Raw genomic sequence first — 25180 nt, 5'->3', positions numbered from 1 at the left:
TGATGGATTTCAGATTGTTTGGAAATGCCCCTATAACCTTTCCAAGATTGATAGTCAAAAACAGCTGCTTTTCTAAGGTCACTTCTAAAATTTCTCCTTACTGGCATTGTGTTAACACACATCCGTATCTTCCAAAGCACCACAATGTTAAAGCCCCTAATTTTATAGAAGGTTATCAATAATTAATCAGCAGCAAATAGGCTTCAAGATTTCCCGTCTAAATATTGGTAAAGGAATCAGGTATGCTTAGTATAACATCTTTTCTATTTATTTTACTTTTTAGTTATATTCTATATATAATGACAGAGTTAAATCTGTTGCAATGTTATGATATATGGGAATAAACATAGGTTGCATGCTTGCTGATAATAACATGTTAAGCTGAATGTCTACTATAAATAGATGATATATTGACAAAAACCTTGATAATGGTCATTTCATCATATTGCTATCAGGTTGATAAGTAAAACATGGCTGATATCAACAATTAAGTTTATTTTCATTCATTTGTTCTTCTGTGTTTTATGATGGGGGGCTTGACGTGTTTTTTATTTAGTCATGAGACAGTGATAACGATGCAGAGCAGGGAAGGAGTATTGGTACTATGAACGTTTTTTCAAGGTGCCAATGTGGTGGGGAAATATATAATATGGGTAAATATCATCAATATTAATATCTGATATCCATATCAGCACATGTTGTCATATAGTTGCATTCCTAATTTTTACCAACAGAGTCTCAAGGGTGTTTGTTGAGTAGTAGTGATTTATTCCTTATGAAGAAATGTAAAACAGGGGATGAGACTGACCGAGCTGAAGTTGGGGCTGCTGGTCTGCAAAGACGATCCTGAACCATCCAGGTGTAGAGCATGAAAATGCTTGGCCGCAGCTCAACAACACTTTGTGTCTGAGAAAACGCCTCCAAAGAGCCAACTCTGCCTCAAATGATGACTCGCTCAGATACTTTGAAACAACAACAAAGAGTTGACATTTAAACAACAAACCCCCATGTTTTCCAAGCTAATAGAAAATATTGATCTCAACAGAGATAAATGCGTTACTGATATTGATAGTTTTGGGGGGTTTTACCTTCCTAAAGTCAGCCCAAACATAGAGGCCAGCAGGTCTGTCCAGGAAGGGGATGCCAATGCTTCGCAGCTCTGTGGTAAGAAGACTGTGAGAACTTTTTAGCCTGCAACGGTTCCCTGGTAGAAACTCGTTGTTGATCCAGTCTGTGAAAATGCAAAGTCACATGTACAGTTTAAATCACCAAACTTTCTTCACTTTACTATACTGTAAAGTAGTACGTCAGATTGCCATATAAAGGAGGGGGTAGATTAAATCGTTTTGGGAGATTTTGAAAGTTTTAAATGACATTCAATGACCTGTTGACTGAAGTGAAAGGTTATTCTTTTGATCAAAGCAGAGTTTTAGCATATATTTGTCATTTTTTTGTTTTTGTTTTGGTATAGGCAAATATTTCTTGGCTGTTACACCACCTATGGAGTCCCACAGGGCACTGTTTTAGCCACCCTGTTGCTTACTTTATATTTTAACTTTGTGTTCTTTTTTGGAGCTATAATATAACCCCCAAAGTTTTGCAGATTATCTTTTTCACCCATGAAGTTGAAAAAATTAATAGCAATGCATTAATAAGACTCTCCATATAAATTATAATAGTTTGCTCTCAAAAATGGTAATGGTTCAGATCTTAGCTGAGACCATTAGCTTGTTGCTGTTGCTGAGAATTGTCTTTCAAAATCATTTTATGGTTTGGATTTAAATGTATTCACAGTACAGAGTCATCTCTCTTAAAAGTTTTTTTATGTTTTTTTTTTTTACTGACTCTGGTGACTGTGTTGTCTTGTTGTTAGATCTGTCAGTTACTTTTGACACAGTTGACCACAGAACTTACTTTTTCGTTTGGAACAGTGGGTGGGGGGTGGCCATACAGCTCTAGATTGGTTTAAATCTTATTTGGCCAAGCTTTATGTGTTTGTCTTCATAGCCACATGTTCTTCTCTGCTTCATTAGTGTGTGTTGTCCTGCAGGGCTTTATTCTGATCCTCTTCATGTTGTACCTCCTCCCACTTGGCTTTCTTTTTAAGAATGATGGGATTTATTTTCATTGTTATGAAGATGATACACAGATTTATGTCCCACTAAAGAAAAATGACATTACCTTTCCTTGTTCTACCCTTTCTTGCTTGGCAGACCAGAAAAAAAAGATGGCTCTAAGCTTCTTAAAACTTGATGATGAAAAGACAGAGGTGGTGTTTTTTGGTATTTCCAGGGAAATCTACCTGACTGCTGCTGCGTCTGACCCAGTATGTCAGGCCTACTATTACACATTTAGAGGTTAAAATAGATTATGTTATTAAGTTTTTAAATCACATTAAAGCTGGTGTAAAATCCAGCTTTTTTTCACTTGAGTCAAATAGCAAAATTAAAACGCATTCTTTCTAGTCATTTTGAAATTGTATTCTATGCCTTTTTAACCACTTGGTTAAATTACTGCATTTTGCTCCGTATGAGTCAGTGATTCATGCATCTTCCAGCTTCAGAGAGTAAAGAATGCTGCTGCATGTTTCTTAAAAAGTATCAGTACAGTACATTTAACATATTTCCTATATTTTAGCTGATTTACACTGGCTGCCAGCATATTTTAGGATTCTTTTAAAAATCGTTTTGTTTGCTTTTAATGGCTTTGATCCACTCTACCGGTCTGATCCGCTTCATCCATACACACCCTCTCAGATCAGCTGACCAGCTGTTACTGAGGGTGCCAAAGACGAGCTCCAAAGCTGTGGAATGACCTTCCCTCAGGCATTAGACAGGCCTCTTCACTTTCTGCTCTTAAATCCTTTCTTAAAATCCATGCCTTATGTTTGAGGTTTGACATAATCTGAGATGTCTGACTTTGCTTTATTTCATTATTTTATTATGACTTTTATATATTGCTTTGTTTAATATTTTTTTGATTGATCATTTTGTATCTTATGATTGTGTGTAGCACTTTATTCCTGTGGATGTTTTAATGCTTCATAAATAATCTGTATTGTAAAATGAGTTTAAGCCTGCTCTTCTTATGGAAAAAAAATAAAATCTTTAAAGCATTTTATTGAACAGATATTCATTTGATCCAATTAAAATTGAAAGAGCAGGTGTTTGATTGATAATATCAATTTTACCTAAAAAAAAAAATGTTTGATAGTCTTTTTAACAAGTTACTGACAAACTTGTGTGGTTTCAACAGCTAGTAGATGGGAGTCAAGGTAGTTACTGGTTCATCACTAAACCAACAAGTTTCTTTTACAGGAGAGGCTTGGGAGGCTCCAAAGAAATCTGGCTCTGATAATTAGTAAAATTTCCATCAGTTACAAAATTTGCACTTGTTTTTATATCATATTTTCTATGTTTAAATAACCTAAGGTCGGAGCTTCAAAGATTTCTAAGTTGATATCTTTTTTGTTGTATTTTTTTAAAGTCCCTTTTATAAATGAGATGTCAGACCTAAACAAAATAACCTTTATAAATAAAGGTTAAACGCAAAAACAATAACAGATTTATTCATATTTCCTTGACTTTATAAAAACAGAGAAGAAACAATCTAGCATTTTAAGTTAGATACTGTAAACAACCAAACCACTGCTCTTGGGCTCTTATCAGTGTATCCTCTGTTAAGAGCGTTTGACAGCCCATATAAAAATGGCAATTTAATTACCAAATGTTAATTCTTAAAACTAGCTTCATATGTAAACTAGTATTTCATAAATGTTTAATTATAAACAGAGTTTATAATTCTTACTATAAAGGGACAAATATCTTTTATACCATAAAAAAACTGGTGCAGAATACCACAGCCCAGATTGTGCAAAACAGTCAGAGCATAATTTAGCTCAGAGTTGGCCACCATTGTTACACTGTGCCTTACGAGGTGGACTTTAAGACTCATTAAAGCACCAGCCGAGCAGCTCCTTTATTAGCAGACTTATACACTCCGTGTGTAAAAAGGAGCGCTACTGCAGGTCATTCATCCCTGCTGCCATTGACTTTACAATGCCACTGGATTATAACCTGGTATAATAACACTGCGATAACTTATACTATTTATCTATTTAACAAACCAGAAACCACACTTTACCTTTACTGTACATAAGATACTGTATATATAAGTCACCTTAAATCTCTCCTTTATTTTTTACCATCCACTTTAAATATCTAGATGCACTATATATACTTCATGCACATTTTCCTCCTTAATTGCCCTTCTGTTTGTTTATTAGAGCAAATGTCACAAGTGAATTTCTCCATTGTGAGATCAATAAAGTTCTATTATATTCTATTGATGTTATTGGTTCTTACGACTCTATCATACCTAAAACCTCTTTACGTCATTATTTTTCATCTAAAACACTGAGGTCAAACAACTAGAACCTTCTAGGTATCTTCAGAACATGAGCTAAAAAGAAAAGATCATCACATCTATTCAAATCAACTGCAGTTTGACATCTTGATTAAACATTTTATGTAAAATTTTTACATAAAAATGTATCTTTATTTATATTAAGCATTTTATTGCGTTTTTATTCATTATTCAAATCTGTAAATAGAATTTAGTTGATCTGTTCAGCTTTTCCCCTTTGTGGATTTATTTGTTTTTTTCAAGGATAATCTTACAACTTTTCTTATGTCTAATCATTAATGTCATGTAGTTTGGAGCAATTGACAAATATTTACGGTGCAATATGACAAATATTACACATTGACAGCTTTTATTGCTTTTATAAAAAAAAAAAAAAAAAAACATTCTGTGAGGGAAAAAAATGATCAGCTTTTAACAATTAATTGTCAGAGATGATTTGTTTATACAGACACTTAAGAATCTTGGCTCATACCTCTGTCCCGGAGCAGCTGAGCCACCTGGTGCTGCAAAGTTCCAGGCAGACCGTGGAAGGAGCCCAGCTGAGCCAAAGCCTCCACAAGATCTGTGTTCACAGTATATAAAGTACCAATCCTGATTCCTGCCATTGCAAAATCCTAGAAAGGGAAAAAAAAGACAGAAAGAATAACAAAAAGCTGTGAGACCAAATACCCACAGAAGGAAACTTTTAATTCTGTTCTGTCAGCAGGAATGCAGAACTCTCTGGTTGGCAGTAAGTACCTTGCTCATCCCCCACATCACATGCGTCCTCTGTGGGTCGGGCAAACTGAAATAAGGGCAAATCAGTGGGAGATAAGAGAATGTCCTCAGTCGGAATTGTGATGATTAAGGTTCTAATACAGTAATCATGCAGAACCTCTCAATGCTGAGGACACTGTGAAAGGTGACAGACTCATCAAAGACCGTCAGCATGTACACCTCATCTACAATGGCGTGCAGCTCATTTCTGAAAAGAGATGCCACAAAAAAAACTATTTTCATGCTTTCACTCACTATTAACAACAAAGAAAATGCAAAAATAAATGTAAAATGATCCCTGTAGTGTCTGCTGTCAGTGTAAAAGCCCAGAGATTTATGGCTATAGCAGCTCTGCACGCTGAGGGGAATTACTCTTGTGACTCTTAGGCACATGGCTGTATTTGACAATATGCTGATGTTAAGAAGAGGCGATAAAAGTCTATGACAAACACTTGTTATTCTACACACTGTAGAGAACACATCACAGATGTGCAGGAGGATTTACATCCGGCTAAACCGTTGGATAATAGAGGGGTAAACATACCTTTTAGCAAACTCTAAGAAGGCAATCATTTCCTTTGGAGTGTAGATCTCAGCCAGAGGATTGTGAGGGTTCATGAGAATAAGGGCTCGAATGTTCTTCCCCTTAAAGAAAGCAACAGCCTTTAAGTAAATATAAACTCCCTTAAAGTGCTAATGAGAAAAATACCCCATTCAGTGTATTTTCTTATTTGAATTTATGAGATTATCCTGTCAATGGAATACCTCTTGCTTAGCCTTTCTCAGCCCTGCTTCCAGTTTCCCAACGGTGAGGTGAAAGGGTCTGCTGTCTTTGCCATCAGCCTATATATGACCAATAAGAAAAGGCAAAACAAAAACATTTTAGACATAAACAAAATTACCTCATGTGAGTAAACATGATCACTTTATTTTACATTTCAAATGATGATTCAGTGACTGTTGAACTGTTGAAACTCTAATCAAGTCACAAATCAGACTCTTCATCACACTGTAAACATATTAGCACTACATGGCGAATTTTCAAATCTCACTAAATAGAATTCTAGTGTCAAGTGTTAAGTGTTCTACTGCATTTTGCACCATATTTATCTATTTTTTTATTTTTGCACTGCTCTGAACCTTCCATATCAATGCCTTTTGCACCATATATCTCCTACACTGTTTACATTTTGATCCCTGCTGCAGTTTATAAATGGAAATGTTTGTTTTCCATAAAAACAGATCAGTATTCTTACCTCACAATCCAGAGGAATATGGAAGAGTTTTACAGCACTGTACAAATTCAGATCTTCAGTTATGACTCCATAGAAAGGAGTAGGAATAAGAATGGCATCTGAAAGAGAGAAACACACAGCGAAAGGTAGATTCTAAGAGGGGGCAGTTTACATGTTGGATTTTGAAAAAGATGCTTAATTATAAAGAACACTAAATAAAAATACACTTTTTAGACACTTATTTGCAACAAAATAAAACATAAAAACGGTCTATTATATTTTTCTTCTACATTACAGTTTGGTCTATCACAGCAAATCCCCATAAATATATATAAAATATTGGATAACAGTAAAGGAAAAGGTAAAAATATTTAAGGTTTTGCATGGCATGTAATAATAATATAATTTTGAATATTTTTAAATTACATTTCAGAAAAATAAACAATTTATATTTTTAAATCACCTATTTTCTATATTATTTAAGTTTTCAGTTTTGATATTTTTCATGACGCTAAGATTTAGTCCATAGAGACTATTTGTGTCAGTAAAAGGCTAAGGCTGGTTTAGTGATCCATCCTGGAGGCAAGAGATAAATTTAGTCTGAAAAGAAGCTCAGCGGTGCCTAAAAAGAGGTCATGCCTGCGTTTGAACTGAAAAACATGCCATTTATGGAGCTGATTGAATACCTGTGTTTTTTCTCCAACTTGTTGTGTCTACAATATGAGTTTAAAAAAATAAAAAGCTCTCTGTTGCGTGGATATTTGTATTCAGCTAACGCAGGTGCTTGCAATATGCCTTTTTCAGCCCACCTTGAGGATCACAAATTACAGCAGCAATACATGAGAAGAGCGAACCACAGCCATTCATCACCACAACCTGAAAGAAACACAACAAATGGTGAAAACAGTCTTCTATGAAAGAGCCAACAAAATAACAGAGTTGGTAAATATGTGGTAAACTCATCCAGCTACTAAACCAGAGGTTGTTTCCAAAAGCAAATTAAGCAGAGAGCAAATTGGCATATTGTAGATGTGTTGCATGTATAGTTGCAGCTCAGTGAGTCTGTTTGACAATGTATATAATTATGCTGTTACAATAGAGTTTTTGTAAAATAAAATAAAAAAAAAACCTTTATGATACTGTTTATCCCTGTTCTATCACCAGCTGTCTTCGGGCAAGAGGCGGGGTCACCCTGAACAGGCTGCCAGTCCATCGCAGGGCAACACAGAAACAAACAACCATTCACACAAATACTCAAACCTAAGGAGAATTTAGAGAAGCCGTTAAACCTAACATACATGTTTTTGGACTGGGAGGAAGCCAGAGTACCGGGAGAGAACCCACGCTTGCACAGGGACAACATCCAAACTCAATGCAGAATCGAACCCCAAACCTTCTTGCTGCAAGGCAGCAGTGCTACCCACTGTGCCACTGAGCAGCACATTATTGTCTATCGATTGGATATTATCAGCCATAAAAACCTACTAGAAAATAGAGGAGGCAAAGCCATTTCATGGGACCGATAACGGCCAATAAAAGCCATTTAATGGTTGATCACATCCAAAATGAGTGCAACCCTGTCGGTGTCAGTCACATTTCTGATTAGATTCTCTGGTTCTAATTCAGGATAAACGTGACGAAAAATGGATGGATGATACTGTTTTTCATACGTTTTTTTTGTTGTTGTTGTTGTTGATTAAAAATAACATAGAACACATTTTTTTTTAACACTTCAGTTTTTTTTTTTTTTTTACTCCAGTGTTAGTCTAGTTAGTCTGAATAATAAACTTTTTTCTTTGTTGTACTTTACATGTCCTGGAACCAACTTCCTTAAATTAAAAACAGAACCTGAACTGAAGCTGTTCCCTCTTTTAAATTACAACTACATATCAATGCATTTGCACTTCCTAATATTTTCTTGTGAAGTTGAACGCTTATTTTATTTCTTTATGTCTATCATGTCTTTACTTTTTTTTCTTTTTTCTTTAGATTGACATTTCCCATTTTTTCTTTACATCTAATGTCTACATTCCACAGTTATTTTGATATATATAATTTGTTATCTATCTGTTTTTGCCATTTTTGTGAAACCCTTTGCATAACAATCCCTTATAAACCTTTCACTACCCTGCACTTTAATGACGCTGTAGTGATATAGATGGATCTATTCTACATATATCTTTTGGGCCAAAGTAGTCTGTGTGCTTTGTTGTCACTGAGGCAACTGTCAACTCCTCTGTGTACAAAGTAATCTTCAGTCAAATGCGGGGCCATCTGTGCAAAAGCTGAATGTTGGCTTCAAGTGGGCTTCTAAGCAGTACTGGTCCAAAGCATGGTGCATCGATAATAAAGTGTCTGCAAAAGAAAATTTAGATTGATCTAAAAATATTCAACAGACAATGTGAGAAATTCACAAAACAAAACAGATGATAATTTGACCTATTGCTACCAAGGAAAATGTCTGGACCATTAAACATTTTAAGCTCAGCCTCAGAGTGGAAGGTAAACGCAGGGACATTGGTACCTAAAGTTTTTATCCCTTATCGATTAGCTCATGATTCCTATGTAGAGTGGTTAAAAGGAAAAAATGTTTCTTTGGGAGATGAGAAGCTAACAGAGCAGATCTGAAACGTCGAAGGCAGCAGCGTGATGAAGGTCGGTGCTGTTTAAAAGTGTTATGTGAGAACTATAGTTTACCCTGAATGGTTCCAAATGGTCTGTGCAACACTGCACCAGGAAGAGCAGGGGGGTGGTGTGAGGAGAACATGACCAACCTGCTGCTGTGCAGGACTTTATGCATGCAGATAGGTCAGGCCCTCACATCCAACCTGTGTTTGACCTGTCACAAGCTCTACTTTTAGCAGGCTTCATAACCTCAGTTAGAAAAACTTAAAAAAAAAAAAAAAAAAACTTTTTTTCTATATTCACTTAAGTTATAACCGTCTGTACATCAAATTGTTGATATCTAACCAAAAGTACTGGAACTACTCACATTATCAGCTCTCAGTGGCTTGGGAGAGCAGCAGTAGTGAGACAGGAACTTTGCAACTTCTTCTCTAAGACTGAAGGGAGACAAAAATTGTTATTTAAAAAGATAACCACCTGAGATGTTCATTTCAACATGAAAGGATCTGAAGGTTCTCACAAAGTGTGCCCAATCCAGCTGGAATACTGCAACAGGGAGGGCTCCACGTGCAACATGTCAGGCTTAGTTAACTGTTGCAGAAAAGAAATTGGAGCATTTGTACAGGCAGCGGGAACGACTGAAAAACGGTCTAGACAATCATATTACAGTATTTACGGTGGAACATTTACTGACTATGTTAGACAAGCAGATACTTGTCTTAAAGGTATAGTGGAGGATTTTCCCAAATTTTTGAAAAGACCTACTCTCTCCACTTAAAAAAAAATGCGCATGCACAACCCTGTCCCCACTCCCAAGTGGGAACGCCTATTTAACGCGTGCACAAGCATGCAAAGCACATTTCTCCTTGTGCACGCTCTGTTTAAATGTTTTTGTCATACAAGCTTATTTTCCAAAAGAAGATTTGCTATTTTTTCACTGTCTGACTCACCACCGGTAAGAACACATGGGACAGCCTTACGTAAACATATCGCCAGAATGATTGACAATTAGGAGGACCACTTATTTTGATGATGCACCCGGAAAAAGAAACATTCTCCCCTATACCTTTAAATCACTATATTGTTCTATTATTTAGAAGCGTTGCTGGTTCTCATAAGGGGGAAAAATTCACTTAATAAGCTGGGGAAAGCTCATTTTGTGCTTCCTCTAACATCTCTGTAAGAAGCTCCTCAATATTCTTCTTGGCTTAAATGTGAATTAATTTCATGTAGCATCATTTTTTAGAACCGTGTGTCCATTTAATTGTCTCTCAATAAAAAAATAAGATGGAAACTATTTGTAAATTAGCTTGACACAAAATGCCCTAAACATTTTTTATTATTATTTGTAGGATTCCTGCATCATGTCATTATGTGTGTGACTGTATCATGTATCTTACTCTTTTATAAAGGAGATCATAGCACAGTTTGTTCTCACTGGTTCCCAAGTTGACTATACCCTGGAAACAGGAAACAATGTTATAATCTTGATTTATGGATCCTGTTACATTATGATGCCAACTTACATCAGGATTGTCTGTTTGGTGATATTTGTCCATTGCATACTGGATAAAGCCCTCTTGGAGAATGCCTTGATGCTGTCTAATGCTGTTACCGCGACTGGACAGATAAATGCTGTGGCCAGGAGCCTCTGAACCTCTCAGTGTTCCTAAAACCTCCTGTGACACTTGGCAGGTCTTGACAGATGTGGGCTGGGACTTTTTTGTCTCCTGAGTGTAGACAGGCTGTGCTGCGGGCGCCTCTGGGGGAGGCTGAGCTAAAGATGACGAGACAGTGGGGCCGACTGAGGCCACGGGAGGAGTAGCCAGATGAGCCAGAGGTGAGACAGGCGGATTGGATGTCACGGTAGCTGAGGAACCTTGTCTGGTGGTGAACAGCGCCCCCGTGAGCATGCTGAGCAGGTGGAGCTCATGCTGCCTCTCCATTTCTGCCCTTCTCTCCTCCCTCTGCTCCCTTCGCTCCTCTGCCTGGAATTCTCTCTCCAGTCGAGCCTCCTCCAGGGAGAGGAGGCGCTCCTCGGCAGACTTCTGCCAGTTCAGGAAACTGACCAGAGCCTTGTCCAGGCTCTCCCGACCACCTGATTTGCCACATGAAGCTCTGCCACCCCGCCTACGCTTCCTCTGTTTCACACAACCTGACCCATGAGGAACCTCCCTGTGGAGCTGCTCAGATGTTTCTTGCATCACAGGACCAATCTGAGTGGCAGATGTTGCAGAAGCAGCAGCGGTCCTCTCACTGAAACCTAAAAATATAAATATATATTACTCTCTGAAACAAAGTACAAAAGAAAAATATGTTAGAAATACATTTGTATATATAATGTGTGTGTATTGCAGTAGAAGAATCTCACACTGTTTTATTTTTTAGTTTTTAAGAGAAAATATATATCGACAGAATTAGGGCTGCAACTAACGATTAATTTGCAAACTGATTAATCTGTCAATTATTGTTTTGATTAATAATCAGAGAGCCAACGCGTCCTTTAAGAAGATTTTTTATGAAACTAGACCAGGTGAAACTAATTTTTTTTCCAATTGAGGAGTTTTGGATAGAGCATATTGACAGACGAGAAAATTTTTCTATTTTAATGCAAAACGTTTACATTATTTTCTTTACAATTTTGGTATAATTGCTGAAGGGTGGTTGCTCTGTCAGCTAGAGACATGCATTAAAGTCTCTATATTCCAGTGAACGATTAATCAATTACTAAATTAGTTGATGATTATTTCAATAATTAATTAATCACAATTAATCTGATTGTTTCAGCCTTAGATAGAAGTCTAATTAAGCTAAATGCTAATGAACCATCTTTCACTCTTTAAAAGTTTTTCTAAGTTGATCAGAGAGCTCCGAATGAACTAAAGCATCTCAGCAGATGAACATAGATCAACATCTAAACCTTGACAGGCCGGTTTTCCCTCAGTTAAGGTCAGTGATTATGATTCAACCATCATGACATTAGGGCAAGAAAACTGCGCTAATGTGGCGTCTAGGGGAGAGTTTCAATGTGAAAGACTGTTGTTGGTAAAAACATGGAATGTAAATTCGCCAGCTGACGAAGACTTAATTTAAAAATATTATATTCGCTGAGCAGACAAAATTGAAACTTTTTCAAAGGTGGTTGTTCTGCGAAAAAAAATAACATTTAAGAAAAAAATAACATCATACCAGCAGTCAAACATGGCGACGGTGGCGTAATTATCTGGGGCTGTTCTGCTTTATGACCTGGATGAATTACTGTAAGTTGTGATATCTGCTTTCTACCTAAAACCCTGAAGATAAATATTCACCTTGGTGACCTTAAATTCAAATGCATATGGAGGACAATGATCCATATAATTTAAAAAAAAGATTTGAGTTTCCTTTTCTGAGTCTGTGTGTTAAAATTGAGAGGTTGTGCTTTACAGAGAATTCATGCTTAAAACACAATGAAAACAATCCTGCAAAAAGAAGTTAGACATAATTCTCTCAAGTGGCCATGATGCTTGGAATAAGTTAATTCCTTGATTAACTACCTTGTGATTAAGGAAGAATTTCATTTAACCATACTGTAATATTATCAAAGGTTAGATTTCTCCTGGTTCTTGCTGTGAGATTATGCTACTGCACAAATAAGAGGATTTATTCAAAAGCTTTAATAAGAGAGCCAAGAAATGTATAACCATATGTCGCATGCTTATTTTTTTAAACTGGAGATTGTATTTGCCTGAGGGGGAGACTCTTGTATTAGTCGAGGCTTCAGCTTGACCCAGTGTGTCCTCTGCTTCCAGTAGAGACTGTCCATCTGTTTCCCGATCATCCCCGCAGACATAGTACATCTCTGGTGGTGCAACCCCAGAGTTCAGCATGCTCTCCTCAGCATCTTCACATTTTATATCCAGTGAATCTTCAGCTTTAGGTGGCTGGCCGAACAGAAACCCACCTGAGGATGAGGGGCCAAACGAACCGACAGGGACCCCCTGCAGGTATGCCTCAGAGCCACCTGAGCCCTGGAACACCTGCTGAGCAACAACAGCTCCTCCCAAAGAGGAGTAGCTGACAGCCGGGCGATTCGCCAACACTCTGTCCATCACGTCATAAAACTTCCAAGTCCTCATCTTGTGGTTGTCTTTAATTCGCCTATACTCCAGCTTCATCTTCTTGATCTTTTCCCTACATTGGTCGCCTGAGCGGTAGATGCCCTTTTCCCGCAGAATGTGCGCGATGCGGTCAAACACGCGCTGGTTGCGCAGAGAGCTCTCCAGCTCGATCTGCACCGACTCGTCAGACCAGAGCTGCAGGAGCTCCACGATCTCCGGGTCGGTCCAGTTGCTACCTCTTTCATACCTCCTGGTGCGGAAGTCCATAATGCATCTAAGTTGTATTCTGCAACAGAGGAGACGCGCCTGGTTTAACTTTAACAGCGTTGATTATATCTCATCTCTGTTCAAAGTTATTAACCACCCTCTCACCTTAGAACAAAAGTGCAGCTCTTCAAAACACTATTGATGTGGTGTTGTCATTCTGGTGTTGCATCACGGCACATTGACCCTATTTCTGCTGAGCGTTTGTTAGAATGTGCTGGTTTTTTTTACTAATTCTGTAATAATCTGCTCGTAACTTCACAGGATTGGGGGAAACAGACGCACACAATATCTGCATCCGGGTTGACGGCACATGCGTGCTGTCCTTATTCCGGGATAACTTTGGCTCGTGTTAACTGCAAGGGGCTGCTGTAAGCGGGCTGGCTTTCACTCGTATTAGGCTGCAACTGGGCAGATACACAGACTCACACGGCTAATGAGACAGAGTTATGGCGCCATCTAGCGTACGGTGTGCAGTCCTGCTCCAATACTGTACCTCTAATGTTGAACCATGAGAGGGCAGTGACACACAGTAAATAGATGCGCTCTACTCTCATTAAGGGATTCGAAATGAAATATAAGGGCAGGAAGAATTTGTTTAAAATGATAAAACTAACTAAATCGACACAGAACAGCTAAAACGCCAACACAAAGTTATTTCATATTTTCTTTGCATTTGTTAAACATTTTTTATTTAGTTTAAATAATCCTGGAATATCGTTAGGCCTAAAATTTGTTTAATAAATTGAGTTATTAATATAGTTTATTTTAGTCCGTTTTACTTAACAAAATGATAGAGCAGAAATTGCGGATTATTTATTAACCCCAGCTCCATATATATATATATATATATATATATATATATATATATATATATATATATATATATATATATATTCCTCTTGAAGAGTTCTGGATAAAGCATATTGACAGATGAAAAAGCTTTTTCATCTTAAATGCAAAATGTTTCTATATTTTTTTCGTTTATATTTTTTTTAACAACTTTGTTGTCTCAAGGGGTGGTTGATCTATATTATTATATTTATATTTTTACAGTCTGCAAACTCCAATTCGCGATTAACAAAATTAGTTGACGATTATTTGAATAATCGATTAATCACAATTAATCTGATTGTTTCATATATATATATATATATATATATATATATATATATATATATATATATATATATATATATATATATATATAGTATTATTATTTTGGCTTTAAAGGTCATTAGTCCGATTTATTAACACAAAATGTACTTCCAATCGATCCTACAGCAATCTGCAGAGCGAACCTGCCACACACAATATGAAAGATCCCTTGACGTGTCGGTTCTGCTCTGTAACATTTATAATGTGTGGTCTACTCTGCTGTATTAGAGCAACTATGAGATTTTAATAGCCAAAGGACTTATAGCCGCCCATGCGAACTGGCATGGTGATACAAACCAAGCGTACATGATTATCATACGTGACGTATTTCCTGGAGAAAGGAGGTTTGTGGCAGTTTGTTGTCATCTTCAACCAATAGTGAACCGCTACATTGTATCGGCACTGACTCTTGTTATTTCAGCCGTAATTGTTCTTTCATATTATTGATACCAGCCGAACGCTCTCGATAAAAAAATAATTTATTGTGTTTATGAAAACCTTTTGAAATTTTGAACGCAACGTTTGAAATTAATTGTATTGAAATATAAAAGCATGGTGCTGTTAAGTTGTTTGCGGATGAGAAGCAAGGAGTTTCATTGGATACTTATTGGAAAATAATGGATACGTGCGGGTAGCTTTAAAAAAAACAAATTCCTGAAGAAAGTGAAGGAATTTAATGTAAAGTTGGGTAGTTAGAGAACAGGAGAAAGAAACGGACAGGGGAGTCTACGCTCGGAGTAAGGAGGAGGAGGAGGAGAAGAGGAGCATGACGGCTCGGTCCTTATGGCTGTTATCTGACTTTCTGAGGTAATTGTTTGGACTTTTTCTTTTATTTGTTGCTAGTTTTTTGTAAAATTCACGACTACGATGTGCAGGGAGGGGAAGTGAGGCGGAGTGGGTGGGAACACAATGGGATTATTGGAAGAAAGCGTCGCGCTGTCTCTGTCCGCAGCCTCCACCAGTCCTCCCAGTCAGGTGAATCTCCCCCAGTTAAGACTCTGGGTGATACAGACTTTATAAATTCAAAACATGGAGGACTTTCCGTCACCTGTAGGGGAGAAGAAAATTTCCAGCTGTGATTTGTGGCGTTTTTCAATGAAGTTTATTATCATCTGCAAAATACTGCTTTGATTTAAACTGTTTTAGTGCTTTTCTCTTTGTCCAGTGTGTTTTTCTAATGAAAGTTTTCAACAGAAACCGATAATAACTACAAAAGAAATCAAGTTTATAGTTGAAGTTCTTATTTTTTTAGAGGTTGGTTTGATATTTTTATTGTTTATATGATTCAAGCATAAAATCCAATTGTGACAGCATTTATAGCTGAGCCCATGTTTGTACCTTTTAACCCAAGATTTTGCTGGCTGTAGATGGTAGGGTTTAGGGGTTTATGCAGGTAGCATGCAGAAGATTATGTTAAAAAAAAGGTCAAAATAAAAATTTCAGATTGGTTTTGATATTTAAGGTTCATGTTCTGTCTCAGAGAAAAGAAAAAATGAAAACCTCTTCTCTCTACTTATTATTTAGCAGGTATTATTTCAAACATTCCAATTTTCACTGCTTAGATTATTACCTGGAAGAAAAAAAAAAACACACAAAACAAAACAAACAGAAGTGTTTTGTGTTTAGTAGCGAAAAACACAAAACATCTTATATTGCAGCCTTTCTAGGAAAGAAAATTGTTTTAGAGACATTAACAAAATAGATTAAAATGTAAAATAAAAAAAATCTATTCTTACTCGTCTTTTAAATTGATGAATATTTTGATGTTTAGTCTATTGGTTCTCGTTTGTTTTGTTTTCTTGTTCAATAATATATATATATATATATATATATATATATATATATATATATATATATATATATATATATATATATATTTTTTATTATTATTATTATTTTTATTTATTTTTTTTTTGCCACAATACCCTTTTGATTCAGAGAAACAGACCATTTCTGATATATCTGATTAGAACATACAACGTGGAGGGGTCAGATACTAGAGCTTTCTTCTTTTTCTTTAAAGTTATGCCTTCACAGCCTGCACCAAGTAGCTCGTTCTGTCGTTGCAAGGTGTGAATTACTCTGATAAATCTTATTTATCGCTCCTCCTCAGGCAAAGCTGGAATTGTTTAAAACTAGCTATCCACCACTCCTCCTCATACTGTCATTAAATACTACATTTGTGCCTATTGAACATAATCTCTGCATGCTCCGTGTGAACAAATAGGAGGGGTGGCATTAAATCCTGAAATGATTTACTTTACATCCGATCGTGCCCCGAGGAAAGCATTATTGTTATTTTAATTTCCACTGGGATATCAGCGGAGAGAGGAAATCAAGGTCACCAGCCCAGCAGGGCTCTGAGCATTATTCTCTGACGGATTACACAGCAAATCAAAGTTACTCTGTAAAGCTTTTATTTATATATTTATTGTCCGTGTTTTTGTTCAGACTACATTGTGTCCAGGATCAAAGGTATTAACAGGGATTGCGCTTCTGTTTTTACGGTAGCTCTAAAACGATCATCAGTATAAAAAGTTATACAGTACTGATAAGTCTATTCCTGAACTCCTCATTTTAGAGAGAGAGATATTAAATTGAGATGCTGTGGAGAAGGAAGTGTGATTAAAAAAAAAAAACTGTTGTATTCTATAACTCATCTATAAGAAGGGCAAAGGGTGCAGCAGGTGAAGGAAAGTTCAACCCAATAAGCAATGACAACATTCAGATGGCTGTTGAAAATTGGGTTGGATCCCTCTATGGAGCATTATTTACACAATTGATTGCTTCTCCTAGATATGCTGCCGCTTCCACCCAGCATACTTTATCAGGCTTCTCCAATTCTGCAGTCTGTTGTTTGTGGGAGCAGAGAAATGATCTGGTTTCTGTCTTCATTGTGGACACACTGCTTCCATCCATTTGTACACCGCTGTCGTGACCAGGCATGGCGTGCCTCAGCACCGCCTCCTTCTGACCAAGCTCCTAACTTTGATCAGTTTTCCCTCCCAGGAGACGATACTTGGCTGTCAGTGGCACTACATAAATGCTGCCACACACTTGCCTACCCTTGGTTCCACAGCAAAGGGGGCAGCCCGGAGCACCTGGTGGGTGTTGATTTGGCTGAGGGGCTGCCTGAAATAGAGCTGCATATGGTCTGTCACAGCTCCATGTGCTTGTTATTACTGATGCAAATCATGTGTGCATCAAGATGAAGGGTTTGAAAATCACATCTCTCTCAGCTAACACTAATGCAGACAAAGTTACCTGAACGTACAAGCCCACTGTGGGATACACTCCTTTTACACTGTACAGCACGCTCATGGGCGCATTATAATGATTAACTTGAGGTGATTTTTTTTTTTTATGAACAGAATATCAAATTTGACAATTAATAAAATACCTGTACTTAAGCAACCATCTGTGTTTGACAAGGTGTTCTGACATTCATTTTTGCTATTTATGTTTTACCTTGACATGATGCTATTAATTCAAGCCTCGATTTTTCAGTTAGAGAAAACGTGAAAAATACCATACTTTTATTTTGACTACATTTATTTATTTGGGAGAAATAAATACATATATGGAACGAAAATACATATGGATTTAGAAATCAAATTGCTCTTAATTTTTACTTTAGATATCAAAGGTCCATTCTCTCCTACTTCAACCCTTCTTTATCAGGCTGTGTTTGATTTCGGTGGCTGCATCCTTCAAAGGATCCAGCCTACCTAGACTGTGTCTTTCAGAGTCTCTGAAAATAAGGGCGCCATAAAAGTTTGGATATAGATTCGGACAGGTCCAGCTGTCAGTTGATGAACAAAGCAGGCAAAGAATGGAGGTAGCACTTCTTATTACTCTTCTGTGTGCTAATTACATTTCTGAGGAGCTTCAGCATCCGCACCGTTATCGCAAATATCAGATTTATAGTCCCCACATGGCACAGATATTAGACTCTGTGCTTAAATGTCAGCAGAACAGGGACATATCCTACTTAATAATCATCAAAAAAAAGATTTTCATTAAGTTAAGACAAAATTATTCACATACTTGTGAATTACTCCATCCATCTTCTGACACGCTTTATCCCAAGTAGGGGTGCGAGGGGTGCTGGTGCCTATCTCCAGCTTTCTACGGGCGAGAGGTGGGGTACACCCTGAACAGGTCGCCCATCCATTGCAGGGCAACACAGACACAAACAGGACAAACAACCATTCATGCCCACACTCACACCTAAGGTGATTTTAAAGAAGCCATTAAACCTAACATACATTTTTTGGACTGTGGGAGGAAGCCAGAGTACCTGGAGAGAACCCACGCACAGAACCTCCAACCGAACCTCCAACCTTCTTGCTGCAAGGCAGCAGTGCTACCCACTGTTCCACTGAACAGGCATTATTAAACTGCACTTAATATTCAAAACCGATTGTCGCCATTTCGCTTTTTCCTCTGAGGACGGAGCAGCCGGCTTGCTTGGGCTCACAATTAATGACGGGATACCCAAGGCTACGTGGGATACAACATACCTGTCCTTCTAGCCTGGCGAAAAATAAAGGCTGCATTTGTCGGCCACATACGAAGGAGTCTTCCAATCCGAATGGGCCACAGTGCCGTGCTATGATATAATCGGCGGATTATTCTGGCCTTGCGAGGACGCGGCCGCTGAATTTAAACATGGCATCAGATGGTTGCATCAAACCAAAAGCCTGTTAATTAGCTATCAATGAAATTCAGGTGTGCTGATCTGAACAGGACACTGACTGCAGTTGGACTTCTCTGTCTTAGATGCTATTCAGAATCAGTGACAACAACCCTTTAAACCCTTTAAAAAAGGGACTATTATGGAAAATTCACTGTTTCTTGTTGGATCTCTGCTCCTTCTAGAAACTGGAAAAAAAGAATAAAATAAATCAGTAAGCTATTTTTAGTAATAAGCAAATATATGATTACTGGAAAAAAAAGCATTTTTTTTAAAAAACTTCACCATTATTACATTAATTTGGTGGCCACTGCCCCCCACCAAGTAAGCCCAAAGTTAAACAACTTCTAAAATATAACACATTACTTTCATATCACATCTTACATTAAAGCTGTAATTAAATTAAGAATTAATCATATCAAATTAACATTGGACTTAATGCTTACCCTAAAATGTGCACATATAAATCAATTACATTGACCTACAGCTGAAAAGACAGAGAATTTGCTGTTAGTCGTATGCCAAACCCCAAAGGGATGCTATCTCTTTTAGCTTCTTATTTTTCTATCAGATTATTTCATCCCAAAACAAACAAAATGCCTCCTTTATGGTTCTTAACACAAACCAACACTTTAGAAGAACATAAAACTTAGAGATAGCTCTCTTTAGGCAGTTGAGAAGACATAACAGGACAGTTTAAGACTGCAGACATGTGGCTTATTTGCATAAAAGTGACAGAATCCTCGAACAGCTCATGCTAAAAGGAGCTCAAAATAGACAGAAAGTGAGGAGGTGAAATCTCATCATCTGAGTTTGAATGTGGTTGAAAAAAATGGAATGGACATATTTTGTATAGCATATAGACCTATACCAAATCTATATAATCAATTATATAAGGTTCCCTTTAGGTATAGAAATACATTTTTCTTCCTTTGAAACTGTTCTGAAGCATCAAACACATTTTAATACCAGATGAAGATAGCGTCACTTATGGTAAATTGCCTGTAGTTATAAAGCACTTTTTCAAGTCAAAAGATCCAAAGCTTTTGACACTACATTTCGTCATTCACCCATTCATTCACACAATTATGGTGGCAAGCTACCCTGTAGCCACTGATGCCGTGGGGCTCACTGACATCAGCGAGGCTGCAGTACACAGGCTCCATCTGGCCACCATTAGTACTCAATGCAGCTGCCGTGTCTTGGATCAAGGCGACACGTCGCCTAGATAAACAGAACTGGGGGTTGAATCTAAGCCATCGAAATTAAGCCGCCCCTATAGTTTGTGGGAAAAAAATAATGGATCTCATTGTAAAATGATGAATTTACCTTAATGATCTACGTTATTGATGCTTAATTTCTAATGAATTGATTGTAGCCCTTTTTTTAACAACAAATAGGCTAGACATCTCTCAAATTGTCGTCATATTTCCTGATTTAAAAAAGTCAAGGACAACTAATAAAAAATCTTTGATCACTTTTGAAGGGGTTACAAAGCCATTTATAATGCTGAACAACAATGAGAACTATTATGCATAAATTGAGAAAATCCAAAAGGGTGAAGAAAACTTCCAGAAGTAACCCAATTAATCATTTAATTTTCCTTTTGGGATCAATAAATTATATTTTAATGGAACTGAATTTAATTGAACGGAACTGATCTGAATCCAATCATTTAGAGGGACACCAAAGTAGTCTAAAATATATATGTGAGGGGCAATCCCTTATAACTATGACAAAATATAATCTTGTTGGCATTTACTTTTTTTTTTTTCTGTAGTTTTTCTCATTTAATGCTTAAGTGAGAAGGTGACAGTTCAGACTCGTGGTATTAAAACAATCAGTTTTTTTTTTTTCCAAAGCTTTTCTTAAGTTTTTACAAGAATTAGGTAAACAGCAGAAACTTTGCTCTAAGTTTAGAAAGCTGACCTGTTACTGACTTGATGCAGAATTGTTTTTAATACACTGTTATACAAATATAACTAAATCTATCATTAGAGAGCTAATGATATTTCTGTTTTTCTCCAAAAAAAATAGTCTTTTTATGTCAGTTCAAGACAAAAGAAAAGCAATTATGTGTGTTTAACTTGTAGCAGGAGGAGCCAATTCTCAAAATAGTTAAGAAAAGAAGAGGAAAGCTAAGTGAAACAATTAGAGGCAAAGTAAGTCTGTATAAATAAGCCTAAAATGTCACTCAAACCCAGAGACTGAGAGCACAGTAAAGAGTAAAAGAAAACTTAAGGAAAAAACTTCAAGCGAAAAAAAAAAAAAATGCTTTTTGAAAAACAAGCAACTTACAACACTTTGTGGTAGATTTTTCTTATAAAAATAAAAGCAATTGGTAAAAGCACAAAAGTAGCACAGAGCAAATCTGATTTAACATAACAATAAAAACAAATAATAGTTTAATGGGAAATGCAGTTAGCTTGAATACATTGAAAAAGGCTGTTGTGTTCCTCCAACAGCCAAAACGCAATAATTGTCAGACATTTTGTGATTGGTTAACTGTAAATGTTTAATTTTCTGTGACTGAAACATCTCTTTAAAAAAACACTTCTACAGGACAGCGAGGAAAGAGGAAATCACGCATTACTAGATCATTGCTGAATATTATGACGTAGATTATGAAAGAGAAACATTTTAGATTTTCTCTTTCTTTCTGATCATAATGCGTCCTCCAGTTTGCTTGAACTTTAGCCATCTGAGCCTGTAAACATGCTGTATAATTAATAAGGCTATTGCATCATTGGCCTACAGAGTGCATTTCCGATATTTGCTGAACACAAAGCAAATTAGCTAAAAGGAAATTTATAATTATGTTTTTTTCACACAAAAGTTGTGTGACTTTTTTCAATCAGAACAGAAATATATTTATAAATTCTTTATATTATTTTGTATTTTACCTGTCAATTCCATATAGGACCAAAAAACCAATGGCCCATTGATGGGAATAGTTAGAAGAGCTAACACTTTTTAAGGGAAGTTGTGCTTGAAGTCATTCTTTTGTCAGCCTTGGTTATCTCCACGGAAACATGTACTGTCATCCTCACTTTGCATCAAAAAGGCTTCTCAGGCAAGGATAATGCTGCGAGTAAGATTGTATCCAAACCATTTTTTGTGGACTTTTATGGACCTTTCTGCCTCGGGCACCATAGACCTCCATTATTTGAATGTCAGCAGACAGCAAGAAGCCTCCCAGATCTCCAGATGCATTTGAGATATCAAAAAAGTACTCCAGAGTGTAGTTCAGCATGGGGGTGAGTAGAAAATGAAGGCTAATCATGTTTTGGGTGTACTATTCCTTTAAGGTGGTTCATCAAAGGTCTGCAGTGGCTTGTAGTGCAGAGCTTGCTCAGCAATGGCAGCCATGGCTGCAGGAAGTGGGGGTGCTGGAGGGGCTGCAGCACCCCCTAGTGATGAGAGGGAGATTAAAAAAAAAATTCTTATATATATTTTGGGAAATGATTTAGACTTTTTTAATTGTAATATTACATATACTTGGATTTTTAATTATTTTGAGGCCTAATTAACATAAGTTCGTGGAAGTTACGTTGTCATGGCAACTGTCACTGCGTAAAGAGGTATTCCGCTTGCGGCAGCAGATTAGTACATTTGCATAGTGTAATGATAGAAACCGGGAGGCAATATGGCACAGAAACCCATTTTGGATTCGTCCGCTCATGAGAGACTTTATCTCCACGACCCCAGAGCGCACCTCAACATTTGGACACCTGTAACCAGGCAGGGCATCCTGCCTGTAGCTCAAAGTAAGAGCATTATGCTGCCGAGCACGTCATATCTATTCGTGCAGTTTAACAAAACCTTAGTATTTTAAAGTGTTATTTTGATCTTGTGTTCTTTGTGTAATGGGTTTGGAGAACTGTTCAATAATGTTTAGATAGTATAATAGTATAATTATTTCCTTGAGGTTTATGTAAAATGGTTTTAGAACTAATAGAGTCACGTGTAACACAAACACAATGACTCAGGTTCATACCAGCTGACCAAATCTACGTTGTTATAGTGTTATTTTTAAGTTTAATTAATAGCACATATATTTACATGAGAGCTGATGTCTGTGTGTTACAGACCCTGGTGGCAATCACTTAATTTATTTATTTTTATTCTATTTTGAATAGGCCTATATGTTCATAGGTCTTTTGTCAAAAAAACAAAAATTCACACCAGCCCCTGTTCAAAAGTACTTCCAGCGGCCCTGATGGCAGCAGAAATGGTTTTGTACTCAAGGTTAGGCAGAAACTTGATTCTAACCTTCTGAAGGTCAGTGAACAACCCACTTGTTAAAAACAAAACAACAAATAAAAAAATGTTAGTAATAGATATTTTGCATATTTTGCAAGTACAAGGATTTAACTGCAGAAGATGGGTCAAGCTATTTCCTCAGATGAAGGAAGCTATATTTAGACTGGACATTCAATTGGATTGTTCACATGAAAAAGATGACACTACCATGAATCCAGAGTCATGCTGAGACCTTTCATGCACATAAGATCCCTCCTGATTATGTCTAAAACATTGCTGTTAATACAAAAGTGTCAAAGCATCCCAAAATGTCCTACTTGAGCAAGTTTCCCAAGCCATCAACGAACAATGCTGCAAGAAGCACAATGTCATAAAGCAGACGGGTAATACTAAAGAGCTGCATAGATGAATCCTGTTAGATTTCCAGCTTGGCTCTTTCTGTATAGAGTTTGCATGTTCTCCCTGTGCATCTGTCGGTTCTCTTCAGGGGACTTCGGCTGTCCCCCACAATCCTAACACAGAAATATTAGGTTGATTGCCTTCTCTAAATTGTGCTTAGCTGTACGTGTGTGTGCATGGTTGTATGTCTCTGTGCCAGTTCCTGAAGTGGTAACAATGCTGGTAACCTGTCCAGGCTGTAGCCAGCCTTTCTGCCATAGACTACTGGAGAGCAGCACAAGCCCTGCATGACTCTGACGCATACGCAGCAGAAGACTTGCTTCAACTTAATAAGGTTTTGTTTTTTTCAGTTTTTTTGGATTAGTTTTTAGAATTTTGATTATTTAAAATTATAGCTATGAAAAATCCAAACTGCTTATGAAATGATGTGAATTTGACCATTTAAAAAGGCAGCGATGTTTTAATCCCAAATGTTATCTTACTGAAAAGTATGTGGGTGTACTGTGCAGTTTTTTCCCTCAGTGCTTGTTTATGGCCCTTTTTGCATAAATTGATGCATCAGTAGAATGTAGAAGGAACTGATCAGCACCTCGCTCTGATTTTTTTTTTTTTTCTTTTTTAATAAAATGGAGCTTGATGATGTTCAGGTTAGCTGCATGATAGGTCTAGTGCCTTTCCCATACACATCCAGCCTTACCTATTACCTTTTTTGTTTTATGCTTCTTATGGATGATGTCGATTAAGGATTTAATACATCCATTTATACCTATCAGTTAATTAACAATACAATACATCTATAATATTGACAATATATATCCACATCCTCATAATTATGATACATTATGTAAACAAGTAATCTATTTATTATTTCTGTATTAGAAATAATGCTTTTCTTTAACTCTCTAGTAGTGATATAGATGGAAATGACTGAGTTAGATGGGAAAATAACATTGCATCATATTAGTCACAGACTTGTACCTTGAGTGAAATTTATACCAGGACCAGCTTTGTGATGTCAGGAATAGGGGTGAGTATTGGCATGACCGTTCCGATACAATACGTTTCAGGACACTTGGGTCACAATATGATATTATCCTGATATTGCAATATATAATATTGCGATATTTTTCCCAGCTGTCAAAATTAATCGTATCACTAAAAAGAAGCAAGGGCTGTATATGTTCATCAGATGGTATTGATTATTTTGGAATCCATGTTTTTTGGTGTTTGAGTCCATCGAGATCTTCCACTGTGACTGC

General features: G+C 36.9%; 2 protein-coding genes across 2 annotated transcripts in view; one reads left to right on the top strand and one right to left on the bottom strand.

Annotated features, from left to right (window-relative positions):
• Positions 1 to 808: 808 nt before the first annotated feature.
• Positions 809 to 13705, bottom strand: LOC107103776 (1-aminocyclopropane-1-carboxylate synthase-like protein 1; the record flags this gene model as incomplete). The annotated part of the gene is made up of 15 exons (XM_015403605.1): positions 13514 to 13705; positions 12769 to 13427; positions 10568 to 11304; positions 10442 to 10501; positions 9562 to 9632; positions 9409 to 9478; positions 7226 to 7292; positions 6438 to 6535; positions 5947 to 6024; positions 5726 to 5826; positions 5300 to 5389; positions 5164 to 5209; positions 4898 to 5039; positions 1089 to 1231; positions 809 to 962 (listed from the first exon to the last, which is right to left on the bottom strand). Coding segments are annotated over exons 2-15 (2497 nt in total), but the record flags the coding sequence as incomplete, so codon positions are not given.
• A 1236-nt stretch (positions 13706 to 14941) lies between these two features.
• furin (furin (paired basic amino acid cleaving enzyme)) overlaps positions 14942 to 25180 on the top strand; it is a 151436-nt gene continuing 141197 nt past the window's right edge. The window contains exon 1 of the mRNA XM_015404466.1: positions 14942 to 15370. The gene's annotated coding sequence lies outside the window, so the exon portion shown is untranslated. The remainder of the gene's footprint in view (positions 15371 to 25180) is intronic.

Source organism: Cyprinodon variegatus, unplaced genomic scaffold, assembly GCF_000732505.1.
Source record: "Cyprinodon variegatus isolate N-32 unplaced genomic scaffold, C_variegatus-1.0 Scaffold35, whole genome shotgun sequence".
Taxonomy (NCBI): domain Eukaryota; kingdom Metazoa; phylum Chordata; class Actinopteri; order Cyprinodontiformes; family Cyprinodontidae; genus Cyprinodon; species Cyprinodon variegatus.
The sequence above is the reverse complement of the archived record's forward strand: the minus strand, read 5'-3'. Positions and strand labels throughout refer to the sequence as shown.